This window comes from Mytilus californianus, unplaced genomic scaffold (genome assembly GCF_021869535.1).
Source record: "Mytilus californianus isolate M0D057914Y unplaced genomic scaffold, xbMytCali1.0.p SCAF_11, whole genome shotgun sequence".
NCBI lineage: Eukaryota > Metazoa > Mollusca > Bivalvia > Mytilida > Mytilidae > Mytilus > Mytilus californianus.
In genome coordinates, this window is record NW_026262593.1 from 7,182,526 (window position 1) to 7,206,498 (window position 23,973).

General features: G+C 32.1%; 1 protein-coding gene across 1 annotated transcript; it reads left to right on the forward strand.

The window, feature by feature from the left end:
* Window positions 1-22,839, forward strand: LOC127719468 (prion-like-(Q/N-rich) domain-bearing protein 25). Its single transcript, XM_052225608.1, has 17 exons — window positions 1-110; window positions 2,205-2,324; window positions 3,148-3,267; window positions 5,099-5,218; window positions 6,663-6,782; window positions 7,580-7,699; window positions 8,393-8,512; window positions 9,311-9,430; window positions 10,798-10,917; window positions 11,339-11,458; window positions 13,809-13,928; window positions 14,552-14,671; window positions 16,437-16,550; window positions 18,102-18,223; window positions 18,472-18,568; window positions 21,627-21,791; window positions 22,461-22,839. The coding sequence occupies exons 1-17, from the start codon at window positions 2-4 to the stop codon at window positions 22,715-22,717; spliced, it is 2,184 nt and encodes a 727-aa protein (XP_052081568.1). The 5' UTR covers window position 1; the 3' UTR covers window positions 22,718-22,839.
* The last annotated feature ends 1,134 nt before the right edge of the window (window positions 22,840-23,973 follow it).

The following is a 23,973-nucleotide window of genomic DNA, read 5'->3' on the forward strand; positions in this document are numbered from 1 at the left end:
AATGTCGCGTGTATGGTGGATGTTGCTTTTAACTGTCCTGACTTCATGTATTGGTAAAATCGGACCGTTCGTCTCAAAGGAAAAGCGAAGTCCAACTGACACGGCTAAAGGTAGTTTGTATTTACTTGTATTGGGAAATTATCTTTTTGCAACAAATATTTGAAAGAATATTCACGAACAGTCTAGCAATTTTTAGTAATTGTTCTATAGCTCTACCTAATACAAAAAGAAATCTATGATGTAGAAATAGGAAGATGTGGTATGATTACTAATGAGACAACTCTCCACCAGAAGTTAGCAACCATAGGTCACCGTACGGCCTTCAACAATGATCAAAACCTATATCGCATAGCACGCTATAAAAGGCCCCCGCCGAAATGACAAATGTAAGACAACTCAAACGAGAAACTAACCCAGATCAATACTATACACAGAAAGAAAAGACGAATTACAGGCTCCGTACTTGGGACAGGCACATATAAATGATGGCGGGGTAAAACATGTTTGCAGGCAAATATAAGTCAATATATAATTTTAATGATCGATCCGAATCGCATCGACTTGTACTTCGAAATTGGAAGGTTCAAATCGAATACTTTAAAATGGAATTATTCGAACCAAAGACTTTAAACTGGAATTTACTATTTCTCCACGGCATATAGGAGTAGGATCAAAGACTGGTCGACTTGCAGTCAGGATGATATGTCCGAGTATATATATATATAGATCTGACTCTGTGTGTCGGTCTTGTATAAAGCAGGGTATATCCATAACATTGCTTCTTAAAATATTATCGTCCTTATGCATTTGATATATGTCGCAGTCGACCAATCGATCAATTAATCATCAATCAATCAGTTAGCAATGTACAGGTGCGTGTGATCAATCAATCAATTAATCAATCAATCAGTTAGCAATATACAGGTGCGTGTGATCAATTAATCATCAATCAATCAGTTAGCAATGTACAGGTGCGTGTGATCAATCAATTAATCAATCAATCAGTTAGCAAAGTACAGGTGCGTGTGATCAATTAATCACCAATCAATCAGTTAGCAATGTACAGGTGCGTGTGTCTATATACAATGTGTCAAACTCGAATTCACTCGAGTCTTAAAACTTAAATTCATCAGACAATGTCATCATACCAAATTGTCCAAGTTACAAAAGTGTTGATACATAGCACAGAAACAAAAGTTAACGAGGTTTTTACTTTGGACAGGCTATGAACATGTGGTGGGGCTCTATTTTTTATATTTCAACCATGACTTCCTGGTTTTAATCTCTACAAATTCACTAGTATTGGAGCAATTAAAGGAACACAACAGAACATTAAATTAGCACAGGTAAAACCCTAAACTCTAAATTAACAGTTTAGATACGGCATGTACATCTAATACTTATATGGTTCGGGACTAAAATAATTTTGAGATTTTCTTTTCAATGTCTCGATTGCCGCTCAGTACTGTTTTATAGAATTAGGACCAGGTAAAATTTAAACGGTCCTGGCGAATTGAGTAAAGTACGGAACAGTTAAATACAAACACTGGGCAAGTATGTGTTGTGGTTTGCTTGCCAATGAGACATCTATCAAACAAGACCATCGGACATGTACATGTGCGATGGACCAACGACTTGTACAAGTTAACAATGTATATATGTAGAATGATGTAGATGTAGACAAAGATGGGAATAATTTTGGGTCAATTTACTGCCTTTAATTAGCCATGATCAAACTTAACAATGATATACTAAGTAAATCATGAAATGACACTCTTTGATGCAGGTAATCAGTCTTTTATGAATTATGCAAGTGACACAAATAAAGTTTACGCAAGTTGACCTCACATGGTTCTTGAAGGTCTGGTTAACTTTCGACTATTCTTTTATGTTGAAGTTTTGAAACGCTTTATATGCTTCGCTTCCAAATTGTTTGGTCTCGAAGGTGGCTGAAGGTAATTTAAACAAATTCTTATGTATATACATATGGAAGGGGGATTTTAAACATTGAGTTCACCTTAGTGGTATCTGATGTTACATATTTTGATAACTCAAATTAGTTGTTCATTTCATTTTGATAATTTATCATCATTTTATTTTTATCTATATATTATTAGTATCCTTTTTGTTTGTTCCCAACTTAGATTTTCATAATATCTTAATGCATTAAATTATATCATTATTATCATTATCGTTTTAAACAGGAAATCAAATATTTGTTGCTTGCACCGACACCCTTGAATGCAGCCAAACGTTGTATTGTATCCATGGCAAGTGTCGTTGTGCAGAGGAAGACTACTGGACAGGCAATGTTTGTTCCCCAAGTAAGTTTATAACAGCCCTATACGATGCCGAAATCAGGATTTATCCGCTTAAAATGAACTACGAATAAAGTCACAAAGATTACAAATGCATATTTATTTGACTTCTGAACCTCTATTAGCAATACTACCGCGGAACCTTGTATCGCGCCTGCAATTGCTGCTGTCAGTGTAAAAGTGTTATGTTGACTGCTAAAATCAAAGTCTATTTATCAGTAAAATACGGGAACCTTTTTTTAATCAGATACTAAACGTATTTTTTTATCTTGAAGAAGATTCTCTCCAAATTTCTTTTAATTCCATAAAGGTTTTAAAAAGTCTAAAAACTTTAACCTTAGACTGTATTTCAATGCTAACTACAAAAACAATCCATTTATCCGCAAAATATACGCTCTGGATACTGTCTTTTGATCATAAACAGCATCTGTACAAGTTTCATAAAATTCTATGGAGGTGTGACAAAGTTAATGATGTCTAAAAAAAACTTGAACCCCAGACTGTATCTCAATGATAAAACTTGAACCCCAGACTTTATCTCAATGATAGCTGCAAATAACTAAGTTCTGTTATCAGCAAAAGACGAAGAACCTAATAAATGTGGACGACGCCGTACTCGATCGCTATTTCTCGCTTCCACGATAAAATGTCGCAATTGCTCGACAAAAATTATGCAGACAGCCTTGGGCAAGAAAAACCTTGAAAAAATGAAAGAACCTACACAAATATATAGAATCTATTAAGCTTTTAGTGTCCTTGAAGGTGCAATCTTGAGTATTTTAAAACTCTTAATACATTGCCTTGTTTAACATATTTGCATATTTTTCAGAAACAAACATCAGTGCACCATGTAACACGTCAAATGAATGTTACGGTAAATTACTGTGTCGCGATGGAACATGTCAGTGTGAGGCCTACTTATACTGGGATGGTACAAACTGTTATAACAGTGAGTATTCAAGTTAACTAAATGAATTTATAAAAAATCCCATCAGTACATCATCGGTAATATCATTCAATAAAAGATTAAGACGGTAGTTCAATCTGGAGATAAAGTGCAAAGTTGAACGTATTATCAACTAATTTATCTTGTTTTTTCTTAAATATAAGGTCTGAATAAGGATGCTGTAAATTTTAAATAGTAAATATGTTTTATTTATTTTCTCCAGACATACATTATTATTTAGTGTTAATCTTTAAAAAAATGTTAAAGTTGACTTTAATTTCAAAATTGTAGAATACGTGTATCTTATTGAAGTATCCATCTTTAGACGTATTTATAGATCTTTAAGAGCCTTGGGTCAATACCGCTGCTGGCGGACTTAGTATCAGTCCCCGGGGTATCATCAGCTCAGAAGTGAGTACATCGGTACTGACATGATTTAGAACATACCTTTCTGATAGTAAAAAAATAAGGAGATGTGGTATGATTACCAATAAGACAACTATCCACCAAAGTTCAAATAAAGTGGATGTAAAGTGTCCGTATATAAATTAAGAAATGATTAAGAAACGAAGCATTTATTTTTATGTCCTTTTTGGTCATATAGCTCTTCACCGGTTTCGGGACCCATACATCCTTGGCTTTAAAATATTCATCTTTGAGCGTTCTTAGTGAGGGGAAATCCAGAAAAAAAAACGCATATAACTTATATAGTGTTATTTTAATTATTTGCTTTGTAAGTTTGGTTAGATTAAGATCAGTTCATCCCAAATATGTTGTCATCTATTAAAATATTGATAAAATGAAACCTGAAGTAAAGGTGGAAGTATGATAACCTTTGAGATTGCAAAACTAGTAAAATTATTCAAGATTTTCAAATTTATGTTAACTGTATTCCTTACTGAATAGGTTGATATCATCTGTACAGTTTAGTGCAGAAAGGCCACTTGTATAATATCACCATGATGTCATAAATATGTCGAGATTTGCATATTTGACCGAAAACGTCAAACTTAAAGGTCTATCTACACCAGGCAAAATAAATTGGCTCAGTCGTATTTGGCACATCTTTTCAGAATTTTCTGTTTTAATGTTCTTCAAATTCGTATTTGATTTTGCAGTTCAACTGTTTTGATGCGAACAATGTGTGTTATGTAGACGAAACGCGCGTTTGCCGTACCACATTATAGGCCTGGTACCTTTGATGAGTTTTTATACAAAGTGATTGGACAAAACAAATGTATCAGCCAAGGTCTTACCAAAAATGATATTTTACACACATTAACATCTGTGTTAAATTACATCGTAATATCTTTTGGATAAAGCCTTGCCCCATATCTGAATATTAATGGCAAGGTCGCTAATTCAAACGAGGCTTTTTTGGCATAAATTTTACAGTTTTGCATTAAATACAAGAAGTTTGAAAATCTCTTGTAAATATATATGCAAGACTAAATTTAAGAATACAAAACTAACGTCTGACAGACTAATGTCTTATGAATAATCTCAAACGTTTTAATATACATGTATGTTTGAATTTTTAAACATTTCGTCAACAACCTAATTGATAATGGTATTTCAGGAACACGTGTTATGCGCGAAATCTGAATTATAAATCTTTTAATTATTCTTTGCTGACAATTATTCATTAAAAAAACTACAATTTTTCGATGGAGAAATAAAAACAAAAAAGAGTGAACTGTACTTCAGTGTCATCAAACGTGGCCAAAAGAAACTTTCAACCTTAATTCTTTACGGGATTCCATTTTGGATAATAAAATTAAAAAAAAAAACAGGCTGAAGTTCATGTAATATTAAATTGGAATTTTATTTTCAGAGAAAACATGGAGACAGACGTGTGGTTCGTCCAATGAATGCGTTGACTTGCTGCAGTGCTCAGATTCGACATGTCAGTGTAGGGAAACAGACTTTTGGAATGGTGATAAATGTGTTTCCAGTAGGTTTGAAATAGAGACAGTTATACAAATTACTATGTACTAGTATAAAAGTTTTAATGAAAATAAATACCAAACTCGGGCCAAGGGAAATTAAAAAAGGGGAAGTCCATAGAACCTGATAAAACCAAATTAGATTTATAATCTAAAATGGTATTGGTTCGGTCTTTGTCTGTTTGGAAATACATTATTTGTCTTAAAGTTCATTAAGGGTATATGAAGATAGCGATATGATAAATGAAAATAGTATCTACGTGTTCTTTTTTACCTTTTGCCCAAAGTATTATATAAACCTTGACAGAATCCATTAGTATTTATAAGACATCGGTAAGATGTCATTCCAATTTCAGCGTTTATGTTCACGGTATTTTGCTTGTGACTAACATATTTCATTTAAGAGTATTGTTGCTAGTTTTAACATTTATGTATCAAAATAATTGGTTATTTGTTTAGTGTTTTGCTAAAATATGGATTATTTTACTAGGAACAAGGGAAACGTTCGTCCTAGTATTATATTTTAATTTATTAGCCCATTCAAAAATCATGCGCTTTTGTTATTCTCGAAAGCGTACTCCAAAGGTAATGTGGCTAATAATTAAACAAAAATAGATAAAGGCATGCCATTACAAATATAATGGGCTTTAATATTCCGAAATAACAATTCCCTACACGCCTGTACTAAACACAATATTAATTTTTCAATTTTAAATCTCAATCTTTTCCAGTTGTCCCATTGTTCCATTTCTCTCTAAATGATTTTTATTAAACCCTTGTAATCTTTTAACCCCCTTTTAAATAGTATATCCAATCGTATGCCTTTTTTATATCTCAATTGATACGTATTGCGCATACATCTTCATATCATACGGGCTTTATTTATAGGGATGTTCTTATCAATGAAAAACTGTTCTAGCAGTTTCATAAAAAAAACACGACTGCAGAAAATCAACTCTGAACATGTTTTACGCTCACTATCACTAATTGATTGACCTGTACATTGTGTCTGCATCTCTACTCGCGAGATCTTATATCTTAAGGCACCAGAATAGTCGTTTGATCCAAATTTATCTTTTACCAATTGTATCTTTTTCCCATCTTATTAATATATATTTGACTGAGTCTTTACTCGCATGGTGGGTGATGCATTCAATATGAGAGAAGTCAATCCTGTCGACGCAGCCGGAGATCTTTCGATTCGCTCAAGTTATTTCCTGATTTTATATTAAAATTGTTATTTTCTTGCTTTGAACATCGATAAACTACTAAAACTTCGGTAATATAACAGATATACCTACCAAAAGGATTACCAGATTATCGAGGCGCAATGATGAAAAGAAAACACAAGTCTTAAATCTATAAATATATTAATTCTTTTTAAATTTTCTTTCATTTATTACAAATTATCGTACGAATAAGTATATACCAGTAAGGTCTTTATATTTATAGAAAAAGTTGTGTTTGAAACCTGTGCATCCAGAGATGAATGCAAAGATCCCATGCATTGTTACAGACACAGGTGTCAATGTTTCAGCTCAGACTACTGGAATGGTTCTTCCTGCTCATTAAGTATATATAGTTTAAAAAGTAAAATAGCAAAAATACCGAACTCCAAGGAAAATTAAAAACGGAAACTCCCCTATCAAATGGAAAAATAAAAAAAACTCAAACATATCAAACGAATGGAAAACAACTGTCATATTCCTGACTTGGTACATGCATTTCCATTTAAAATTATTTTTAGCAAACACAAAGAAATACATTGTATTTATGTGTGTACTGTTTCCGGTTAAAATTTGGCTTAGTTGTTATGTTAATGATTAGTACCAACATCAACTATTCATCTAGTGTCTAGTGAATTTATTGTTGATACTGTTTGATTTGAAAATAAGACGAGTATTCTCTCTTTTGTCTAATAGTTGATAGTCTTTGGTATCGATTCTATCATATGTAATGTGATATATTTCTGTTATCAATGTAATGTATGTTCAAGAGGTTGATATCCTTCTGATTGACACGAATTGCTAAACATAACCAAACCCAGTATTTGTAAAATATATATTTCTAATGAACATATATTTGATCACAATTTAAATACAACCTTGTCGTTTGGTAAAACATCAAATGTTCGTGTACTAAAAGATATTAAAAGAAGCGACAAATCATATACTAGTACGATTACCTTTCATGTTTGTGTCTTAAAACGCATACAATTGCTCATCTGTTCAACGAAATGGGACAGTTTCAAGAGAAAATTGTTACGTTAGTCGTCTCCATTTATATATTCAGGTGACTGAAAATGAATTTGCATTGTTATTTTTTATCAATGTAATTAATATGATTTTCCTCTCTATTACATAACTCAGGAAAGACTATTAATTCCAAATGCATCACACATTTGGAATGCAGTGAAACTCTTCAGTGCAACTTAAATAAATGTCAATGTTCTACCAATGATTACTGGAATAAAATTTACTGCACGAAAAGTGAGTATTGCTAAAGAAATACATAATACCTTGTCCAGATGAAAACTTTATAATAAACTCTTTTTTTTATGGCTTATAAGGACCAAGGAGGTAGGCCTTAAACATAAATACCTATGTTTCCGCTAACCCTAATTATCATAGTTCTTAGTGCCTACCCTAAAATTTTGTCATTTTTGAACAATCACTATTAAAGTCAAACTAGTCCACCTGTTAAACCAGTCAAAATATTAGTATTTGCCTACCTAACAACTTATTTGTTTTCAACATGTTAGCGGATATTAATTGTCAGACCTTAATCCTAATCAAAACGTGTAGTAATTAAAAATGTTGCCTAATTGGACTTGTCTTACAAAGTTTTGAATAACACATAAGACTTTTTTACAAATTTAATTTACTTTACTAAGTTTATATACTAAGAAAGAAACATGAATCCTATATATATCTAGTTGGCGTTGATCAGGTCAATATAATACTTCCATGATCAAGTTAAAACCATAAGGTAAAAACATTTAGGCACCTGTAGAAACGTGGAAATACATGTAAATTAATTTTAACGTTTTTTTCCTCATCCGATACTATGTATGTGTAAAGTTATATTCGTTTACGTTTAATATATTTTAAGTGAAGAAAAGTCTGAAAATTCAGAGCAAAATTCAGTGTGTGAAATCAGACTCCATGTATTTATATTTTAAGGAAAGTCAGTGACGATGTCGTGCAAGATTGAAAATGAATGCCAGGAAGGACTTCGTTGTCTGAAGAATACGTGTCATTGCCCCACTATTAAATACTTGAATGACAATGAATGTCTCCCTAGTAAGTACTTTATTGTACTTTCAGAATAACATTATATATTCCTTAGCTTGGTAACAATTACATTGCTATAAGAATTATAGTCTATCAAGGATATGATCCTCTCAGTTGTCAATGCATCGGCATCATGCCTTGAATTGTTCCACAGTCGGGATATCAGCATGAGGCCATGATTTATCTTAGACATATTTTGAAAAGATCTGTCTATATATTTTCTTTTTATTTCTACATCAATCACGTATTAAATTATTTGTTAAGTATTACTCTTATGTACCTCCCAAATTGTTAAACGTCTTAACCCTTTTGTAAGTTTTAAGTAACAAGAGGAAATGGAGCAGATGTACCGGTTACTATATTCAAATACATAATGTGAATGTAAACAATTTAATACTCAACGGTGAGCATAAAAAATACAATATGGAACGCTTATGCAACCCTGTGAAGTTGAGTGTGGATTAACTGACAAAGTGCAATCATTTTGCTTATAATTCTTACTTATAATTACGTTAGTAAAATGTAGTCTTGTATCATTTTTAATTTTAGTTTCCTGTGTATAATTTGGAGTTTAGTATGACGTCCATTATCACTGAACTAGTATACATATTTGTTTAGGGGCCAGCTGAAGGACGCCTTCGGGTGCGGGAGTTTCTCGCTGCATTGAAGACCCATTGGTGGCCTTCGGCTGTTGTCTGCTCTATGGTCGGGTTGTTGTCTCTTTGATACATTACCCATTTCCATTCTCAATTTTATTGTAAAATATTGTGATGAAATCTATTTATACTTTGTTCTTTTTATTTACAGAGAAAGATCTGCATTCCGATTGTGAATCAACTGTTGAATGTAAAGATACATTAAGTTGCAGTGAAGGAACATGTCGTTGCGACCAGTCAGAATTCTGGCAAGAAACAGCCTGCATTAAAAGTAATATAAATAAGTTATCAAATATGAAATAACTCGACAAATGCGACAAATATGAATGATAAAGTGACTTATTAAATGTGTATTGTATCAGATGTTATGATGCACCACTTGTACAGCAGTCATGTATTTCCATGTCTCTCATGAATCAGTTTCTATACTACTTTGTTTAATGTTCCTCAAACTCATATCATCTTCTTTCCTTTTAATAAATTAATAATAGGAGAAACAGAAGGAAAATTTAAGTAAATCAAATGAAATGCTCGCAATTTTGACAATATCAACTGAAGGTTGTTCACATTTGGCAGTTTTTACTACAAAAGGACCATATAATGAGATTATGTCAGGTTTTTTATTGAATAAATAACATGCCCATGTTGAACGCTAACTTATACCCCGTCAACACTATGCAATTTTAATCCGAGATTGTCCCGAATTAGTTAATCCGGGTTAGATTAAGGTAGTGCGAACATCTTAACCCGGGGCGAAACCAGAATAAAAAACTCATCAAAGATACCAGGTTTGCAATTTGGCACTAGCGCTAGAATCAAAACAAATGAAAGTCCAAATTAAATGTGAAGTTGAAGAGCATTAAAAACCAGAAATCCGAAAAACAGTGCCAAACACAGCTAGGGCAATTCATGCATTGGAGTAGAAAAACTTTAGTCATTCGAATAAATCAAAATTTGTTGTGCAGTTTTACAGAAAAAAAAATGAACATATCAATGATATTACATGTCAACACAAACATGCTGATTACTTGGCTGTTAAATTACCCCTAATTTTAGCAGGAGTTAATGTGGGGAGAACCTGAGTGAATTGCCTTACATTTTGTGTGAACGAAAAGAGGAGTAAATGTGAGGTTGTCTCTATAGTGCCAAGTAAGGTTTTCTTCCATCAAACGAAACCAGAGATGGCAGTTCATGCACTAAGCACAAAATTAGCTATTAAAATACTGTCTCACATGGAGCAAGTAGGAGACATTTATTTCACTACCTTGAATGTCGAGCGAGCTAGATACAAAAGGAGCTTTACTTCTTCACATGGAATGGTTATGTTTCGCAAACAAAAGAAGGGAGATGGGCGTTGCCGGTTTTACACGGAACCACCCAGGGTTGCCGACAAAAAAATAATACACAGAAAAAATGCAACTGTGCTGCAAAGAATGTAAACAAATCCCGTGAACAAATGATAATAACTATTTTGGTGCAAACTACGTATTAAGGTTGAGGGAGAAAAGAAATTTCAACAAGTGTCGACCTGTGTATTTAATTCCGGTTAACTATCGTGGGCTCGACCCAGAGTATATTTTATAGTCTGAACACGTTATTAAATAAATGCACTCTTTACTCTAATTTATGTTTGAACAGAAAGACGAAAAGACGAATCCTGCATGTCAACACATGAATGCAAGGATAATTTCCAATGTGCCAAAGAACGCTGCATTTGTAAAGATACATACTATTGGGATGGCTTTGAGTGCAGCTTAAGTAATAATATTAGGAATTTAACTGCTTGGGCATGGAAAAAAGTCGGATTTTTCTATTCAAAGATATTTCAGCATGCAGTAAATTAAGAGTTCTTCTTTCATTTTGCTTTAAAAGCTTTAAAGTCAATAAACCTTGACGGATAGATACTTTATAAAATAGTACTATTTTGACCTAGTTGGAAATTTCTTTAAACCATTTTCTAGTTACAACCAGACCATTAATTTACTAATTTATTGAAAACAAATGGCTTCAACTGCAAATTGAGTTTACCTAGTTACACATTTTATTTTGTTAATGATAAAATATGTAATTGGTAATTGATTGTAAATTCAAATATAACTTTTAAAAAGATTTAACATAGTAATAAGGGATAATAATAAGCATAAATAAAATTTGACAATGCAGTTTTTGTTTGCTTTAGGGAAAACAATAATGGTGTCATGTAATGATTCAATAGAATGTGCAGACAATCTTCACTGTAAAGAGTCACTGTGCGGTTGTAAAGACATAGAGTACTGGAATGGGTCTCAGTGCTTAAAAAGTAAGGTATAGACCTGAATACAGAAGTTGCTTTAATAGAAAAACAAAGGATATGGGGTATCCAGGATTTTAGACAAAAATATCAATATATCATTTTAACGACATGAGTCGCGATTGATGCCGTCCTTAAATTTGAGTCATCGAGTAAACATTAACATTAGAAACTTGAAAGAGTTTGTTTTAAATTTGTTTATACTCCAACACTCTATGTTGTATATTAAATGAATGGTCAGTTCACACTTGCGCATGAAACATTGCATTAGTCATAGCCTTCCCAGTTTATGTTGAATAAACCTGATCATTGACCATCGACATTTTTTTAATTGCGGTCAATGAATTTTTAGTTCTTTGTTATATAATGATGAGACGTGAAAATGATAAATTCTGACAAATTTAGTGACAATTATTATAACAATAATAATGCTAATAATAGTAATAAAAAAAAGTAGTTACCTTGATGATATACTTTCTGTTAATTGTCTCGAGTTTCTTAAATATGCTAAATGAATTTTTCGGAAAAAACTTCATCTTTATAAAGACAGTAATAACAGTGAATAGTATCCGTGTATGGAAGGCTCTGGAAGCACTCAATCTCGCTTCTTTCGAGTTCATGCTGATGACTCAATTTATAGACATAGCTGTATTGATGCAGAACGATGAAAAATATACAACAAAAAGACGATTTTAACTTTGCCAACAATTGCAAAAACTTTCTTGTTTTTCTATTACTGCATCCTATGGCGTGTACATTTCATAACTAGTTCGGTATACTAAAATATGTTCTTATGAAGGTGACTTTAATGAACCTAATCTTGCATTAACACCAAAGTAAGGTTTACATATTAATAGATACTACAGCATTTAAATACTTTCGAAACTTTTAACAGTCTGTATCAGCATCGTATCTATGAATATAAGGTTTCCCGTAAAAAATTAACACTAAATGGTATTTTAGATCCTTTCTTATATTGTATTGTCGTTTAAAGAATTGAAACACTGAGAAATGATATTTTCAAACTTGTACTTTTTCTTGCATCTTTCAACATCAAGGGTTACAGACAGATAGACTCTCGAATTATGTAATGATGTTTTTCTTTTTGGATGGTCGGAAGAATTTAGATCCTACTGGCCTAACAAAAAAACTGCCGATTTAAATTAAATTTATGATGAGCCTTCATAAAACCAGTTTCAGATGTTTTGATATCTTAAGCGACAGGATCCAATTAACAGCTGTTGCTATCCTAGCTTAATTTCTGTCGTATCGAGTATGTGTTGATCCTGCTTTCCTTATTACTTGAGAATGTGGCGTTTTATTTTCTGCCCCGCATACGATAGTACGGAATTCAGTTTTAGGCCAGTGCATTCGTCCGTTTGTTTGTCCTTTTTTGGCTTTAACATATATGGTTTGTGTTTTTGGATAAGAAAGTTTTGGGGGTAAAGAGTGCATGAAATGCATTCAAAACCCTTATGGTACTGACTTGATATCTATATCTTCCAATGTTTATCACTACCTTTGATAGTTCAAACAAAATAGTGCAGTGAAGTGATTACACTTCAGATCCTATCCAGTCAATGTCATGCAATTTATTGATGATATGTTATACATATATATTTAAGTTACAATATGATGTGTATTCGAATTACCATATACTTGTCAAGAAAACTTTTTTTTAATTAAAAATTACATTCATGGTGTATGGATGTGCTATACAAATAAGTTCAACTACAAATGTACAATCAAGAACAAAGGAGATAACTCCCACTCAAGTCTATAATTTGCCTAGCTAAATACTATTCAATGTTTTATTCTAAATTCACAAAATTGCAAAATGAAAGCAATCTTTTCCCTTTAGTGCTCCCAAGTACTTTTAATTCCATAACATTATGGTGACATCAATTTGAAACGAAGTACACATATTCATATTCATCATTTTTTATATGCTAAATTACGGTTTTGACCCCCGATTTGCGGTTCACAGAACATGGAGATGTGATAATGCGAGCGGGACATGGTTGCGTATGAATATTTATTCTTGAAATAGCATTGTTTTCATGTTAATTGTCATCCTGTTGGAGCTGTACTGTGTAGGTTTTGTATCTTAATGTGTGTTTTAGATCTGGTCTAGAGATGTAAACGGGGAGGCATGTATATTTGGTTTAACCCCATCACATTATGTGCCTGTACTGCTGTTAGGCTTTCTGGACCCTGTGCTCTACGTTGTTGTGTCTTTGCTTGTATGTCTGATTTTGTTTGAAGGAGACGGGTGTTGATGGTTGACGTATGGTATTTGTTTTTCTATTAATGTGTAATATCTAATACAATCTCATATTAATTGTTTATTCATTTTCAGAAAAAGATTCAAGCACAAAATGTTTAGAAACAAGGGAATGCCAGCAAACCCTGTATTGTGCTCGCGAGATCTGTCAATGTCCAGCAACAGACTTTTGGAACGGCTCTTTATGTGTCCTAAGTACGATAGTTTAGCGTTCAAGCAAAATTAAAAATATGAATAATTCAGAGAAATGAATAGTATAAAACAAATTCTCCAAACATAAAAAACTTTGACACATTAGTATAAATCAGATCATAAGAACTGAACAACAATTATCAAACATCAAGACACATTTTCACAATGTTATACATTATCACAAGCAACAAGAAAGAGGCCCTCTACACCCCATTCCCAAATAATGTCACTACACAATAAGTTACATAAAAAAGTATTTAAAAAAAATGCTTTGACAAAATCTCTGAATATATATTGAACAACATTAAACCGAGAATACAAATATCGAAATATCATTTAACAAGTGACCAAACAACACATAAAATCACGAATGGTGGCAGCGCACGAGTTAATCGTCACTGCTGTTCAATTCCAGATGAAAATTTTTCTATATTGATTCCTGGATTAGTTATTCATTTTATAAAATCATAATGTATATCAAGTTAACAAATTCAAGGAACTATAATATCTTTTGCTAAGCATTCTGAACTCGTTTTGATGCAATCTCATTGTTTACGTCTTGACAACATCTTATCTTAATAGGAAAATTGTATTATATTTAATTTAATAGGAAAGTTATATTTTAGAAATCAGCTTTAATGGAACATGTAAATCTTCAATAGAATGTGATGAAACTTTACAGTGCAGAGATAATCGATGTCTGTGTTGTGAAACAGACTACTGGGACGGACAATTTTGTGTCAAACGTTAGTTTTTTTTTTATGTACACATTACATACGTTTGGTAAATAAGATCACACATTTTCGGGAAAATGTGTGTGCTGTGTAATTTAAAGTTCCAGTATCTACTGAAATTTCCCCAGAAATATATTAGAAGTCCCTTTTGATTATATTGCTCCTCGAGTAGTTATAAAGAAAGGCAACAGTAGTATACCGCTGTTCGAAATTCATAAATCGATTGAGAAAAAAACAAATCCGGGTTACAAACTAAAACTGAGGGAAACACATCAAATATAAGAGGAGAACTACGACACAACAGAAACACAACATTAAAATGCAACACACACAATTACGAACTATAACATAACAATGGCCATTTTCCTGACTTGGTACAGGACATTTTAAGAAAAAAAATGGTGGGTTGAACCTGGTTTTGTGGCTAGCCAAACCTCGCACTTTTATGGCAATGTTAAATATAACACTAAAATGACACCATTACCTGACATGAATACAGTACAACATTGCGGACAGAGAATTACGCAAATAAACAATACAATATAGTACATTTGGACAACGAAACAACAGAAACACTGAAGTGAACAAACAACAAACGACAATGCAACACACACAGAAACAAACTATATGATAACAATTGCCATTTTCCTGACTTGGTACAGGACATTTTTAAGAAAACATGGTGGGTTGAACCTGGTTTTGTGGCTAGCCAAACCTCCCGCTTTTATGGCAATGTTAAATATAACATTAAAATGACAACATTACATGACAGGACAACAATACAAATAAATGGTAGAACATATAACAAAAGGTACCAGGTTTAAAATTTAATACGCAAGACGCGCGTTTCGTCCACACAAGACTAACCAGTGACGCTCAGTTCAAAAAAGTACGAAAGCCAAAACAAGTACAAAGTTGAAGAGCATTTAGGACCAAAAGTTCCAAAAAGTTGTGCCAAATACAGCTAAGGTTATATGTCTGGGATAAGAAAATCCTTAGTATTTAGAATAATTCATACTTTTGCAAACAGTAAATTTATAAAAATGACTATATAATAGATATACATGATAACACCGAAGTGGTAACTAACTACAGAATAAAAACGGACACATAAAACAACATAAACCAGCACATAAAAATTCACAGCCGAGTTAGCCAAAGAGATCAACGCAAAAAAAAGTGACGTCACATTTGAATTTCTGAAATTTCCCCAAAATAGGATAGAATTAGGATAGAATTCAAGATTTGGTTTATAATACTCATATAACATTTATCAATAACAATGAAAATTACAATATTAATTAGTATAAAATGTGGTAGTAATTAGATAATTAATAGTATTATCTTGCTATGTCGGTGTTTCTTCTGAATCAAACTGTAAACCAAATATATCGTATAAATTTAGTTGAACCAAACTAAAATCTAATTAATGAATTGGGTGATTAATTATCTTTACCATAACACACGAATACCACAGAAAAAAATAAGATTTACAATTACAAACGATAAGACATTTGACAAAATCCGATGAGTCTAGCTTTCAGTTGTTTAGTTTTGGGAGTTCCGGAGAATGTTAGTCAAGAAAAGTGCTTTAGGCTTGTTGTTTAAATTTTAATGATAAAATAATAGTATGTCAGTATAGAGGTATTACGGCAGGCAATATTTTAGCTCATCCATCTTGTAGTACATATTGCTTGTGACAATAAAAGGCAGTTTGAATAAAATATCCATTTCAATTTCGAATAACTTATAATAAAGCCCAAATTTTATCTTTCAGGAAAAGTTTATAACAGTTCATGCAGTACTCATTCAGAATGTATGAAGGAGTACACGTGTTCCGACAACCTTTGTGAGTGTCCCAATAATGCATATTGGAATGGTCAAACATGCAGTGAGTTTATCATCAAGTAGATAGGAATTCGATGTTCAATTCTTTTTCAATACATATTAACATATATAGTAATTGGATCTGTCCAAATTAGAGCCTTAAGTTGCTGTGTGGACGTTAAACCCCCCACTAGTAATACTTATTGGTGGACGAACCAAAAAAAAGTTCCTTTTATGGCAATGTTTAATTTTTGTAAACATTACAAAATCATAAAGTCAGGATTCTTTAAAGTATCTAAATTTGTCACTTTTCTTTTAATTTGTCGTTTTATTTACTCTTACTGGAATTAAAACTGTTACATCTCTCTCTCTCTCTCTCTCTCTCTCTCTCTCTCTTTCTCTCTCTCGTGTCATGGATACTTACTTTATTAAATAACTGTTATGGATTAGTGAGTTTTATGACATCGTAAAATCATTTTATTGAATGTTGTAATAAATCCTTTTTGAAATTAATTTTGAAAATAAAACCGTTATTTTTTTTAATTGGATAAAGAGTAACTTGATATTTGTCAATTATATTATAGATGACACAGGTGATATATCTCAACATTTTATTTTGCAAAAATTAGTCTGTAAGAATAATTGGATAGCAGAAATAAATATTTTGAAAAAGGCCATCCCAAAAGACTGGCTTCAGATGTTAAAGTCAGAAAGTTCAATTAAGAGTATTGTAAATATTCCTAGACATAAATTGATTTGGAAAGGTAATTACATTGAGGTTTCAAGTTTTTCAACAAACATATTATACAAGTGAATCTGTAAAGATAAAACTGAACCCTCAATTGGTGTTAGCAAATGGTTGCGTATTTTACAAATTATTGAGAACCTTAATTTAGTATTAATCAATTATATTTTTTCATGTTTCATTATTTAGAAGAGAATAAGTTAAAAATACATAAATGGAAACTTTTACAATTCATATTACCAACACAAAACACTTATTATTTAAATTGAAACAGAAGAACGACGATCTATGTAATGTATGTAACGAAGAAGAAGATTATAACTACTTTTTTATTTCTTGACGATTTTTAGAAAATTTTTGGAAAAGTATTCATCAGTTAATGAGAAAATCAAATTTAGATTTTAGCATATCGTTAAAGCAATTAGTCTTTGGATATAAGATTTTTGAAAAAGATTATTTTGGTCTGAATTATTTCCTAGCATTTTTAGGTTTTTCTATATACAAATCATATTATGTAACTAATCAGAAATTGACAAATGTAAATGTTTATCAAATATTTGTTCAAGAATACATAAAAAGATATAACGAAAACAGAGCAATGAAATTAAATCCATTACTGAAGTCACTAAAAAGAAGTATACACAATTGAATAGATAAAAACATAATGCATAAAACTTTTGTACAATTGTATTTCAAGAAATGTGTATATACATATATATATTAACAGCTGGTTACTAACCTGGGTAATCAATGGAATATTACAGGATACATCAAGAAAAGCTTGATGTAACAATGTAACAAGCATATTTGGTGAATAAATATATAATGTCGTTAAAAAAAAAATCCTTTTTGGATCTCATTTTTCATAAGTGCAACGAACTGAATGTGAGGACTTTCAATCTGGCGTGAATGGTGTATATACTGTATGGCCAATAGGAAGTCCAACCCCTGTTAAGGTATACTGTGTCATGAAAGGAAGAGAAAAATGGACGGTAAGTCTAACCAGTTACCATCAGTTGTTGCGTGATTGGTATGCAAATTACTTTTTTTTTTATTAAAATAACTTAATTGGTATCAAAGTGGTAGAATGTATGTGTCTCAAATGTAAACCGACATTTAATATTTCTATATTTTGCTTGAATTTGAACGTTCTCATAAGCTCCATTAAAAAGTACTATTAGATATTTTTTTTCTATTTTTTTTAATAGCTAATTATTATATATCCAATTCCCATTTAAAGGTTATACAGAGAAGACAGAGTGGTGATGTAAACTTTTACAAAGACTGGTCGGAATATAAATCTGGATTCGGGGAGGTGAAGGATGATCATTGGATCGGTAAGACCATACCAATGTTAGTTCACATTTTTATATGTCAACATTTGCATAAACACACCGGTTCCGCATAAACGTAAACCACAGGGAGATACAAGTGTCTACATAATACGCCATGCAACCCTTATCCAACTCTGAATTATAAAATCCACATTATTAATGTCGAATCAAAGTTAATAGATGTAAACTTCATATGCAGGCGCTGCTGGAATGTTGCTACATACATCCATTTATTCCGCACGACAATTTGAAGGCCCGGCATGTATAAATGCTCAGAAATGTTAATAGCTATATGATATAAAGGGAACAAAAAGAATAACCAAAGTCATCAAAGGCAGTTGAAACCTAAGTTTCTTAATAATTTACCGATGTTGTTCTTAATCGTAACAACGTTGCATGTATTTTGGTCCACGTGCCAGGTGATATATGCAAAGCAGGAGATGCTTACCTTTTTGATACACCCAGTCTTGCTAAGTAATGCAATTTCGTCATGTTTTTGTCTCTCAAGATTTGCATCTTGAAAATATATTTTCTCGAATTCCTTTAAGTGAAACACGCAGCACTAATGAATAACAACAAAGATGGCTGGCTAATTAGTCAGAACAATACGTACGGGCACAGTTTATACCATTTATGATGAAACGTGACAAATTTTGCTCGGCGTGTCGGTATGGTACCAATCGGACAATTTCCGATCATATTGAATCATTCAATATGTCCATCCCGACGTAATATAGCTAATGCATGACAATGTGACGTTGAACCACAACAAACAAAATCACAAAATGAAAAGCGGGATCTGTCATTTACAAACTGAAACGAAATGATTACCCACCCTTTCGGTTAAAATATGTCGCTGCAGATAATGCACTATTGATCATATGTTTATCGGTAAAGATATAATGACGAACAGCAAAATAGTCATCTTTTCTTAAAGGTTTATTTCTTATTTGTTTTGTGATTTTTAATGCACATCTTCCCAATAATAGTGTCCGCTCATATTATATATCAGATTATATTTTACCTGGATATAACAATGGTTTAGATAAAAAATAATACATACACACGAGAACACCAATGTCTGTGATTATTCAATCTCTGTGCATCTAAATAAAATAAGTTGCGTGGTGCCATATCAATAATAATAAGGTATGATATTATCTAATAATTTAACAAATCTTATTCCGACATTTGTTCTGCTCTTTCAAAAGACAAGATATAATGGTATATATTCTGGCTATTCATAAAAAACGGCTAGTATTCAAAATCAAATTTTTATTTTTCACCTACTAAAACAATCACTGCAAAGATTTCACGAATACAAAAGTGAACCAGATTTAATGACATTCCAGAGAGGCGGATGATACCAAAAGGAATATTCAAACTCATAAATTGATGCAATACAAACAACGCGATGGTTTAAGTCGCAAAATGACAAGAAGACAAACAACAATATATAAAACACAACATAGAAAACTACAGACCGAGCATCACAAATCCCGCCATAGAAAGGGGATGATTTCATGTGCTTTGGTAAGGAGATACTGCTCTACGTGTGGCATCCGATTTTACTGGTTGTGTCTTATTATTACTGGGTGGGAATTTGCATGGCGGGTTATACATGCATAGCAGTGGACGTACCTGGTGTCGCTCCTTTTGGAAATCATGAGATTCCTTGTTTCTATTTGTTACCTTGATTTTCTCTTCTTAATCTTTACGAGATATGAACATTGGTAAAATAATGTCGCCTGTATATTTTTTTACTTATTTGTTATGTCACTTTACTTATTTTTTATGTGCATTTTAATGCACAACTACGACGGTTGTTATGCGATTTTAATCTCACAGATGTCTGGAAAAGATTTGTTAAATAGATGAAGTTAGGGAACCGCCGTACCCGAATTCCCTAACAAAAGTGAAGAGGAGTAAATAAACTATGTCAAATCTTCAAATATATCAATGAGCTACAGGATGGCATATCCGGATTACTTTCAAAGATGTTTGCAAATTCTGTAAACAGTTAAGCGGCTCCTTATCTTTTACGGTCATCAATAAGCTGAACCCATTCTTTGAAAATCAGCAAATATAAAATTTATATAAATATTCCGCTTTTCGCAAATATTGTGAATAGGCTACTGCAAACCAATTTTAATGGGACATAGAAAAACCCGGGCGTCCGTCCGTCCGGTCTTGTTAGCGCTCTCAAATGTACAATTCTTGCCAGACTTTAATGAAACTTATATCATAGATTTATATCAGCAATGTCGAACGAGTTCGAAAATCAGTGTCGATCAACTATTTTTAAAAGAGTTATGCCCCTTAGAAATATTAATTATATGGAAACTTGCATTGTTAGAGCTCTCATGTGTACAATTCTTGCCAGATTTTTATGAAACTTATATAATAGGTTAATATCAGCAATGTCTCAGACAAGTTGTTCGAAAATCAGTGCTGATCAATTATTTTCAAAAGAGTTATGCCCTTAGAAATATAAGTTATGTGGAAATTTGCATTGTAAGCGCTCGCACATGTACAATTTGCCAGATTTTGTTTGAAATTCATATCAAAGGTTTATAACAGCAGTGTCCCGGACAATTTCGAAAATAAGTGCCGATCGAATATTTTTAATGAGTTATGCCCCTTAGAAATATTAAAAATAATAGAAATTGCTCTCAAGTCTTCAACTCTTTAAGATAATTTTAAAAAGTAAATAAATTCAAAAAAACATTTTTTTTTAGTTATTGCCCTTGGACAGATTAAATGTGTGCAATATCTGAACTCTGTTCTTTTATTGATATAGTAATATATATCGACATTACATAGAAAAGTAATTATGTCATTCATTTCATGAACAAATCTTTGTTTGATTACATTTTCTAACGTTGATGAGACTCGAACTATGAAAGAATATTGAATAACATTATGTGTATATAGTTGTACTTTGTGTACAATAGAAATATCATTTAATGTCATTTTCTATGCTTGCCATTTCTATGGTTATTAATATGCCTTGACCTTTTGAAGTTATACTTGTATCATAACTATTATTTGCTTTTATAAGGTAATGACAATATTCACTATGTATCCTCTGATGGAGCTCATGAGTTACGCGTTGAGTTGGAAGATTGGGATGGACAAAATGCTTACGCAGAGTATTCCACATTTATAGTCGGAGACGAAAGCAGCAAATACGTTCTTACAGTCAGTGGATATTCCGGAACAGCTGGTAATAATATCATTGATGATTAAGATATTTTACAAAGTTATTTTACAACATGATAATCTCTGTATAACGCCTTGGGTAAATATGTTGGATAAGGAGGAAACACTTTTGGTCCCTTCATTTTAAAAAGGAAAAAGCATCATAACGCTCACAAAGCACAAGTTTTTCAGATATTTGTATTTTTTTTTTTGTCTTACATTTTTGCTTTAAAGCTCCAACAGTCTATTTTTTAATGCAAAACGGAAAACAAAACCCGTAAAAAACATAGCCCAGGTCTTCTCATTGATATCTATTTATGAGCCACAGTCTCGCCGACAGAGATAGTTGACTGCAAAATGTCTTAAAGAAGGATAATAATGCGGGTAAAACAATTTCGGGTAAGGCTATGACTCCTAACTTTTTAACCAAAAGCTATGAAATTGGCATTTATGACAAATATGTCAATTTTTTTTCATCTGTTTATGAAATCAAAGTGACGTCACAACTATCATTTCGTTTCTTAAATTTCAATTATAAATCATCATTCATTTATCAAAAATAATTAATTTAAAACAAAAAGATGATTTTTACTATTATTTTATCTTGCATACAGATATGACTCTTAAACCTTTCGATACAGTACAGCATATAGTCGATACAAGTTTTTTCTGAATGCTTTTTTTTTGTGTGTAGGTGATAGTTTAATTCATCACAATGGCTACACATTCCAAACAAAGGATTTAAATACTGGTTACGCAACGAATTGTCAGGGTGCATGGTGGTACCAAGAATCATGTGCCTACTCAAATCTCAACGGTCAATTTTCTTCATGGAGCAGTTACCGACATCGACAACAAACTACCTTTATGACATGGTATCATTGGAAAAATCAATATATTGGGCTAAAGGAATCGATGATGATGATCAGACGTAAATATCAGAAACAATGAACTATCAAGACATCAAACCACACCTAACAACAACTCCAATTGGCTTCTACAAAGCTTTACCGACTTTGTTTGCAATGTTTTCAACTACAAATTAAAGCTCTTCTTGATTTTTACAATCTAAAGATGTCTTGTTTTAAGTATTGGGCCTTGTTTGTTTAAATTCGCTAGTTTAAAGAACGTATATTGGATCTTTCTAAAATTTAACATTATGCTTGAATGTATATATGCAAGCCTTCTTTAGATTTTAGCAATAATCACTTATTAGATTTTTTTATATATATATATTTGAATAGAATTGATGAAAGGCTGACAGTTTAGGACACCCCTCATGACTAGACTTGTTTGTTAAATTGCAACTTGACAACATTTCTACACCGCAATGTTTCACAAACGTAGACATAGCTTGGTATGCACTCCGCAAGTTCCAATAGCCTGTCACCTAACCCCATGTAATTTTATAAGATTCTTACAAGTTTTGTTTTTGTTTTTTAACGATGGAAATGAACTAGTACGTACTTGCCAGTTTCATAACACCGTATACAAAAGGATATATTTTTGTTTAAGTCAAGGATTATATCTCCAATTCTCAAGTATTGTTGAGCGTCTATTTAAGTGCACTTTTTGGTTTATGGTCTTAAATTGTTTAGATACATTCTGATTTTTAATGCTTTAAATCTCGAGCACTTATGGAGGCATCGGTAGATACAGTTTTCTAAACTTATATGCAATATACAAAAAGAAACAATATGTTGCCGTGTTGGTAGTAAAAATATATATCTTTATAACATGACGACGTGTTCGGTATTTTATCACCTGTACCACCAGTTTGGCTTAATTATGTATACCCAAATAACGGAGTCGCTGACCATATGATTATTTTAAATCATTTAAAGGAAAAAATTTCTGGCAAGAATATGTCGATTTTAAAAAAAAATGTATGTACCGGGTTTACAGTAAGGAGTTTTTACAGATAATTTTCTTATAGTTTTAAAAGATTTTATATAGAATTGATACTTCACATTGACTAAGATCTATGTTTGATAAATATTTATCTTTCAAGCGGATTACTGTAATTTAAATCCCCTTTCTATTACAGCTATCTCTGTTGCATGTACCTTGATTGTTGGCCTAAAAAAAGTAATATGGGTGGCAAAATAGTTTGGGATTGCTTTTTTTATTCTTTGAACATTTGCCAATTGAAAAATCATACCTGTCATTGCAAGGTTTTTGTGGACGTGGATTCAGACCTATCGTAT